Raw genomic sequence first — 9270 nt, forward strand, 5'->3', positions numbered from 1 at the left:
GGGGTGGAGGGTTTTGTCAGTTTGTGTATTTTTAGTCATGTGTTTTCATTTGTTGTCAGCTGTTCTCTGTTTTTTTGTGTTTACAAAGTCATTTTGTTTGATAAAGTGGTTGTTTCTGTCTTTTTTTAAATTTTGTGTATTTTTGGAGTTTTTTGTACTTTGGCCATTTTGCGGTCAATTTGTGTGTTTTGGGAGTTATTTTGTGTATTATCTTGGATTTTAAATTCCTTACAACTTCTTGAAATACAATTTGAGGATTAATTTTGGGGGCCACACAAAATTAGACTGACGACCACATGGGGCCCCTGGGCCGCCAATTGCCTATGTCTGCTTTACAAGTTAACTAAGGTTACCCTTCCTTAGAGGACTGGTGACGGTCACAACTATGCAATATGATTTTTTTGGGGGGGGGGAAGATTGCATTATATGTAGTGCTAACCTATAATGACAAATAAAAACATGATAAAAAAAAAAACTAATATGTAGTTTAATGTAACTTTAGTCATGACGCAATAGTAGGATTCACATTCAAATGCTTTACAATCATTGTTCATCAAAGCGAACCGATCGACGTGCATTGATGTCGATGGAGGATTTCTTATTGGATGGAGCGCTGAAACCGAGTCCTGCACCCCGACTGTTAAAGTCCATTCTACGTGAGTGTGCACGATCAAACTCTCCCAGAAGGCCTTGCTGCAGCTGCTGCTGCTGCTCTTTACCCAAGGCCATGTTTGCTGCTGCTGCTTCTGCTCCAACACTCGATGTCACAGACTGGAAACTCTTTTTGAAACCTCCCATCAGCCGCAGGAACTTCTGCTGCGTCTCAGTGCTGTCAAACTGGGCTGTGCTCCACTGTCCAAAGCCCTGAGACAGAACAAGGCAACATGACCAAGAAATGGACTCATCATGACCAGGATTTTTCCCAAATGACAATATTTTATCATTGGAAAGTCAATTACATTCACAATTAATACATTTCTATTACAATTAATCACAATTACTGAACCTAAAATAGCCTGATAAAAGTTAACCTTCCTTTCTGTTAACATCTCTTATGATAATGGGTGTAAAATACACAAAAACCAAATATCTATCATCTAATTTACTTTATTTTCTATTAGTTACCTTGTTAGGCTTCATAATCACTGAAAATATAGGTTTTAATATTTTTAGTGTGGGCATCTGAGCCTTATTTGTTTTGGTATATACCTCGGTTTCAATTTTTTTTTAAATGTAAAATGTGGAAAAGCTTGATATGAAACATATTTTAATAATTGTTAACTACATATGTGTAAAACTGTACATAGAACTAACATGATTCCCCAGTTTTGCATTAAATTATAATAAAAAAATTTTAATAGAATTTTCATGGCAATTACAAAGTAAATTATCTAGTATGCTGAATCCATTTTTAATAGAATCTACGCTGGCAAACCAACAGTTCTAATAATAAGACAGTCATCAACATCACCGCCAGATTGGTTGTCATTATGACTCACAACCATTTCCTAAATGTCCTAAATCTATATATTATCACCTGAGAATATAAAATTACTATCTTAAATAAAAGCTGTCCCCTTTGAAGATATCTTGAACAGAGTATTAAAAAAAATGGCACAAGGGCAATAACTCTGGAAGAAATTATTGCGTGCTTCTCATTTTCGAACTTCGAGGTATTGATACCCTGAAGTCACACACCGAATTTGGTCATCGGACGGAAGCACGGAGCTGAAACCTATATCCCTTTTCCACACTTTGTGGTGGGGGATAATAATACATAAATTTTATATCGTGCTTTTTGGACACTTAAAGTCTCTTTGCAGAACTAAGGGATTATTTTTTCACTCCACACTTAGTGGTGGTAAGCTACTATTGTAGCCACAGCTGCTCTGGGGCAGACTGATGGAAGCGAGGCTGCCATAGTGCGCCATCGGCCCCTCCAACCACCACCAACACTCACTCACACACTACATTCATACTAGGCAATGTGGGTGAAGTGCCTTGCACAAGGACACAATGACAGATACCACTGGGGCAACTGTCCCCCACTGTGGCACCTGAAATTCTCAGTGGTCTCCCATCCAACTACTAACCAGGCCTAGACCTGCTTAGCGTCAGAGATCAAAACAACATTGGTCAATGACAGGCTGGTATGGCCTGTCGGATGGCGTCCATCTTGGATTTCTTGAGTTTGAGTGGGTCCCATTAAAAATGGATTCAGCATACTCAAAAAAAAAAAAAAAAAACCCATGTACAAATGTTAATGCTTTCTTCAAGAAGTGAACATTGTGTTTACATACTGTATCTACCGGGTTACACCGAGTCTGGTCAGTTTTTATTTTGCACTATTGCTTACTTGAGTGGTTGTATTCTGATTTTTTTTTTAAAGTTGTACTTTGAAAAAGAAATGTAACAGATTTATACACAGAGCAAACAAACTGAGCCTTTATTGATCAATGGAGAATCTTTCAACGCATCTTCAGGCACTTCCTAATTTCAGACTCCTTTATGAAGCTCTGTCAGTACTTCTTGTGCAGTGGAACTTAAAAAAAAACATTCAATAGTTATCATTAAAAAGTCAAGGTTTACTTTACAGCGTATGAGGAAAACTAATACCTACGGTTGGTTTGGCTGGTTTTTGAGGTTGAGAGGCTTTATCGACCTCAATCTGCAGCGCTTGTCTTCTTTCCTGCAACAAAAAAACCACAACACGCTTTATTAAAGCCTGAAGTAATTAAAATGTGGACCAAAAATGCAACACAGAGTTAAACGAGAAACAAAACTGATTTTAAAAGTCAAGATAAAATTTCACTCCTATCAAATTCACTTTGATAACATTTTGAAATGAAAACTTTATTTATTTTCAAATACACCTTCCCAAAACAAGCAGCAGCATTAAAAAAAAACAGGTACAATACATCAATTATTTTTACACCTTTAAAATTAAACTATAAAGTTCAAACTCAAACTTAATGTGCAAAACTTTTCTATGACTGTATAATCATTAATCAAACACTGCAAAGCATTAACATTTAATATACTGCCTCTAGGCATGTAACGATTAATCGTAAGGCAGTTAAAAATCGATTCACAGCTATCACGGTTCATATCGATACTCTGAAAATTGAATAGCAGTACTTTTTTTAAACAGCAGAGGGTACTATCTATTTATCCTTCTCTTGTCCAGAAGTGTAGGTGGCGGGCGGAATCACCTACTACTCTTAAACATGTTCATAAATGATTCCTTACCCCTTCAGCACCGAAAGAATATCTGTAATATTACGTGAATATCTGGAAAAGTCACATTTTTCTATTAGCTCTGTCTGCTAGCGCATAGCATCTCTTCTTCACTGCACAGAATATCCTCATGCCAACCGACCACTGGGCCCTCTGCTGGTCCAAACAAATATCTGACGTAAATACAGTACAATTACTTTTTTTTTTTTTAAGTCCAATTGTTAAGGCACAAAATATATTTTCAGTTGCACTTTTAAAAAGAAAAAGAACTATTATGCAGTTTTGCATTGTTTACTATAGAACCAGAATTTAAATTAATAGGCTTCTTCTTCATTTGTATTATTCCTTCATTTATTTCATTCAGGATTTATTTTTAGTTAAATTGCATTGTTTTGAATAGTTTATCAAGGGATTCTTTTGACAATGAAAAATAAAAGGAAAAATAAATAAAAGGAAAATAGTACAGTATTTTCTAATAAAGGAATAAAAAGTAATACAGGAATATTTTTCAGTCATCATTTGTCTACAGTCCCATTTTGTAAAATAAATCATGAGAGAATCGTATCGTGAACCCAGTATCGTGAAACGAATCATATCGGGAGTTGAGTGAATCGCTACATCCCTAACTGCCACACATGAATAGAAGAGTGAATAGATGGCACACTGTTATCAAAGTAAATTCTCTCAAAATAAAAACAAACTTTTACAATTTGCCTTTGTCTTGAAGCATTTTTTTTTTAATTGAAAAGATGGTTGCCGCCCACTTTTCAAGGTTCAATGTGACCTTGGTAGTAGCATGGGTTTGCATCTATATACACACAGGATAGTTACATCCATCCACTTATTTCCCTTTGCAGGATCGCTGGGGTCTGCTGGTGCCTATCTCCGGCTTTATCCAGGCGCTAGGCGGGGGTACACCCTAGCCAGGGCGCTAGTCCATCGCAGCAGGATAGTTACAGAGGATGATTATAACAAAATAAAAACAAAGCAAACCAGATCAGGCTTTAGTTCATTTCAAAATAAAAAGAAGATAATAAGATAGACCTAAAAGTAACTCAAACAGAGACAAGCAGGAGGAACAAATATGGTAGTATTTCAAGTGCCATAAAACTGTACAAAATATATACAGTATGAATACATTTGTTGTTCTTTCAAAAATACAAGAATCTCAAACTCCACCTATTATGAGCAGTCGAAGCATGTCAGGAGATCAAAAGTTTAAATATAACGATTGAGGCCCGTTGGTCAAAAGGGGGCGCTGCTGAGGCGCTGCTCACCTGGTTGATGTTCACCTCATCAGTGTTTCCGCTCTTCTCTGAAAGAAAAACCACCTCCCCTTGGGCAGCCTCCTAAAACACAATAATAGTGTATTTACCATAATAAACACACACACACCTGCTTTGATTACACCTACCTGTGCGTCTTCTTCATCATCAATCTTTTTCTTCTTCTTCTTCCTCTTCGCTGGTTTACTCACACTCTCCTCCTCCTCACAGCTTTTCTTCTTCTTCTTCTTCTTCCTGCTCAGCTGCACTTCCTCTTCACCTCCTTCCCTGCCGTTTAAAAGCTGCTTTTCCTCCTCCTCCACTCGTTTCCCTTTCTTCCTCTCGGGCTGTTTTTGCTCCACAGTGGCTTCGCTGAGCTTCTCTTTTTTGGTTTTCGTCTTCACTTTAACCTTCCCTTCCTCTGGGACAGGACACTCGCTCTTCTTCTTTGAGAGCTGTTCCTCACACTCGTTGCCGTCTGATGGCGTTTTGTTTGTTTTCTTTTTAGCTTTGTTCTGGACTTCCTCTCCTTTAGACCGAGCCTTTTTCCTTTTTACATCCTCTACCTCAGTCATGGTGGTTTCTGTTTTTAGAAAGTTGTTAAGTTTCTTAGATTTGATTTTAGTTGCATTTATTCCATCTGCAGTCTGAGGAGTGGCTTTTTTCTTCTTTTTAACCTTTCCCTTCTTCTCCTCCTCTGGATCTGCTGAGTCCATCTTTGTTTCCCTATCAGCCGCTTCACTGCTCTCTATTACATTTGTGTCATTTGTTCTGTTGGCAGTTGGAGAGGTTTTCCCTTTCTTCTTCTTCTTCTTCTTTGCTTTAACTTGATCATCAGTCTCAGCTTTGTCTTCACACATTTCTTCTTCTTCTTCTTCCTGCTTCTCTTCCACCTTGGTTTTCTTCTTTTTGGTTTGCTCTGATTTATTCTCTAAATTCTTTTTCCTTTGTTTCACTTTAACTTCTTCATTTACTGTACATTTCATTTCATCAAGATTTTCATCATCAACCAAGACTTCCTCTTCCTTCCTTTTCTTCTTCTTCTTGGTAGCTCCGTCGTTTCGTTCCACAGCGTCGCACATGGACTCTTTCTTTCTCTTCATCTTTTCTTTCCCCCCTTCGTCAGCCAAAGACTCACCCTCCAGAAGGACTACGTCAACGTCAACCTTTTTACTTTTCTTCTTCCTCTCTTTTTTGACGGAGCCATTTGTGGATAGCAACCCATGTCCTTTCTTGTGTTTCTTCTCTTTTTTAACTGGATTTTCCTCTTCCTCCACGCTTTCTAAACTCATTTTCCCCAAACTCTTCACAGCAGCACAGCACGAATCTGTCTGCTCAAACAAAAGTTTGATTATTTAAACAGACATACTTTGACAATGTGTGTGCGCACATGTAATCAATATAGCAGCACAGACCAAAGGTGTGGATGTCAGCTTGGGTTCAGACTTCTGATCAATGTCTCTTTGGAGAGCCAGTCGCCTCTCCTGGAGGAAAACGATGATCAGAACCATGAAACATAAAAAAAAGAGCCATTAAACATTAAGAAATAGGGGTGGGAACCTCTGGGTACCTCACCATACAAAGCTCACGATATGACGATACTGCGATTATTGATTTATTGGTCACAAATCAATCTACAATAATCTATGACATAACAAGAAAAAAAAAAGATTAAGTGAAAAAATACAATTTTTATTTAATATCTCTGAAAGACAACAGATTGAAAAAGTGTCCTATGAACAGCGATACTATTTTAGTGCAACATTTCTGTAAATAAGTGTCAACATACCAATGTAAATTAATAAGTATCTCCAATAGTGCTTTGTATAAACAAAAAATAAGGTCTTTCTTACCAGTGACACCATTATAGTGCATTATTCCAGTAAACAATATATTGGTTCCTTTAACAAACAGTGACAACATTTCTGTGAAGACCTACCTGCACATTTTAGTGAAAAAGCAGAAAAAGTTTTGATTAAAAAAAAATTTAATCGATACTTAGAGTGAGCATATCGATAATCGATCGTGCGAAAAAAAAATCGCGATATATCGCCGTATCAAGATGTCACACTCATATTAGGAAAACACTCAATGCTCTAATAGATGAACACTTTCTGACATGAGCAGGGTTTCTACAGCTTCAGTCAAATTGAATTCAAGACTTTTTAAGAATTTTTATTGCCATTTGAAATAAAATTTAAGACCAACTTCACAATAAGCACAACAACTGGCAGCCCCCAAAGCAAACACACATAAATACACAAAATGACAGTAAAATACATGAAAAACCAGACTAAAATAATCTAAATCACTCCAAAAACACTCAAGACGACGACAAAAAAATAGTCAGAAATCTATAAAACAACATCAAAAATACAAAAAATAAAAACCATTAAGAAAAACTTTGTTGGACAGGCAATTTACATTTCCCCATGTTGTTGAAAGTTGCTACAAGGATGACGCGGATCTGCACAGAGTCCTACTGGAACCGAGTCACTGTTTCATAGTTGGTTCCGCTGTCGTGATTATGCGATGGTAAATTATTTAAAAAAAATTTAAACAAATGCTACCATTTATTTTGAAATGTGAGACTAATTACAATCATAAAACTCATACTCGTGTTAAAATTTAAGACTTTTGAAATATTGATTTAAGACATTTTAATGACACTTAAGGCCTCGTTTATAGATTCGTGAATTTAATGCCTTTTAAGACTTTTTCAGGGATCTGCGAGAACCCTGATGAGGCAGTTTGTCTCTATTAACCAATAAGACAGCTTGATGATGGGTGGCTGAAAATTGTTGATTAGACAGGCTTACCAGCGCTGACTCAGCACAATTTTTCTCATTGTTACTCATTTTATGTTAAGAGCCAATTTAAAATGTAATAAGATAATAGAGAAATAGCAGTGGATACAGAAGCTGTGATGAATTAAAATACGATGATGATATTTACATGATAATATATTTTCTTACATGTAATAAATGAAGACTAATGTCAACTTGTTGATGAGCTGTTATATATATATATATATATTATATTTATATATATATTATATTTATATATATATATGAGAAAGAAAACGCAAAGGTAAAAAAAAACACAAAAAGAAAACATTTTTTTGCTCTTTTAAGCGGAGGGACAGAAATGCTAATTTATGAAAAAATAAATAAAATAAAAAATCTAAATAAAATACGCATTGTGTCAGTACCTTGTCGATCCTGATCTTAACGGGATTAAATGTAGACTTTTCAGATATAAAAACCACGTCCTCATCTGAATCCGTCTGAAACACAAGAGGACAAATACTCTCCTATCAGCCCAATATTACAAATCACTACAAAAAATAACACGTTCACTACACTTTATAAGGACATACCTCCGTTTAACGAGCATGTGTGCGTTAAGCACACAATCACATCGATAGAAAAGCACAAAACAACTATAGTATTAATGCAAAATAAGCCGAAGAAAAGATTATTTATAACGCATCGAATGAGCTAACCAGGCTAACAGAGTAACAAAAAACAATCGAGCAGATAAATCCAGACTAAAATCCTTAAACCAGATAGTTTAGCTGTTCATAGCCGATTGGGTAAAGGTTTGTCTGGAGAGAAAAGTTAAATTATTTACTCACTTTTGGTCACTTAAGATCATTCACGTGGATATCGCTGTGCCTTTGTAACCCGGAAGTAGTTTTCAAAGTTTCCCTCCAGCAACAGGAAAAGCGTCCATAGCAACGAGACCACGAGACAGTCTTCTTCTTCTTCTTCTTCTTCTTCTTCTTCTTCTTCTTCTTCTTCTTCTTCTTCTTCTTCTTCTTCAATATAGGAAACTACAATAGTGCATATATCGATATTTATTTTATAATTTTTTTTACTCAATGGAACTGAATCATTTCAATTAATTCTCAGGAACATGGTACGTGCCGTAATTCATCAGAACTTGTTTGTTTTATGACCAGTCGATATCTAAACTGTGAAAATATAATTTCAGCCTTAATAATAATAATAATAATAATAATAATAATAATAATAATAATAATAATAATAATAATAATAATAATAATAATAATAATAATAATAATAATAATAAATATCTTAATAATGCATTAATTAAAAAAAACCTTATGTTGAAATCGCAGCTGTTTGAAGGTGATGGGATAAGTGAATTTGTTGTTCATTGTATGCAGGTTTTCTAGTGACGAAACGTCTGAATTTCAAACTAAAAATGTCAGATCTGGTGCTTTTCAACTCAGAAACAAAGAGTAAATGAAGTTCATGTCCAGTTTGCTCATGAAAATGAAATTTTACACTGTGGTGTCAAAAAAATGTGCAACAATGTGCAACTTTGACTGGGACGACTGTGAAAACCAACCGCCCCCACAATGCTTTATTACAAGCTTTGACAGCAAACAAAACAATAGGTGGCAATATTTTTTTCAATAATTGTGTTTGAAAGAAGTGTAATTTTGACAGAAAATTTTGATTTATTTTAGTCTTGGCCTTTTAACTAAAATGCACCTTAGTTTTATTTTGACCATTTCATTTATAGTCTAATTTTAGCCAAATAAATGATTGATAAATGCTAATCGAATCTTTGTTATTCTTATTTTTGTCGACCAAATCTGTTAAAGATCAAATATAAAACATAAGAATGTGTGCATTTTTTATTTGAATTTAATTAGCATTTATCAAGCTGATATGGGATGGTATTAAAGCTTGTAAATACAGTGTAAGACCACATGTTCTGATGAGTTCTGATTGGA

At 35.4% G+C, this 9270-nt stretch overlaps 1 protein-coding gene across 2 annotated transcripts; it reads right to left on the reverse strand.

Annotated features, from left to right (window-relative positions):
* Window positions 1–467: 467 nt before the first annotated feature.
* Window positions 468–8269, reverse strand: knop1 (lysine-rich nucleolar protein 1). 2 transcript variants are annotated; one of them, XM_028445268.1, is made up of 7 exons: window positions 8140–8269; window positions 7714–7788; window positions 5918–5986; window positions 4652–5833; window positions 4515–4586; window positions 2621–2689; window positions 468–864 (listed from the first exon to the last, which is right to left on the reverse strand). In XM_028445268.1, exons 4-7 carry the CDS (start codon window positions 5792–5794, stop codon window positions 544–546), a joined length of 1605 nt encoding a protein of 534 aa, XP_028301069.1. In that variant the 5' UTR covers window positions 5795–5833; window positions 5918–5986; window positions 7714–7788; window positions 8140–8269; the 3' UTR covers window positions 468–543. The 2 variants fall into 2 exon arrangements, with proteins under 2 accessions (XP_028301069.1, XP_028301076.1); XM_028445275.1 differs by lacking the exon at window positions 7714–7788 and having other exon boundaries at window positions 8140–8261.
* Between the last annotated feature and the right edge of the window lie 1001 nt (window positions 8270–9270).

The sequence above is a fragment of the Gouania willdenowi genome, chromosome 1 (genome assembly GCF_900634775.1).
Source record: "Gouania willdenowi chromosome 1, fGouWil2.1, whole genome shotgun sequence".
NCBI classification, from domain to species: domain Eukaryota; kingdom Metazoa; phylum Chordata; class Actinopteri; order Blenniiformes; family Gobiesocidae; genus Gouania; species Gouania willdenowi.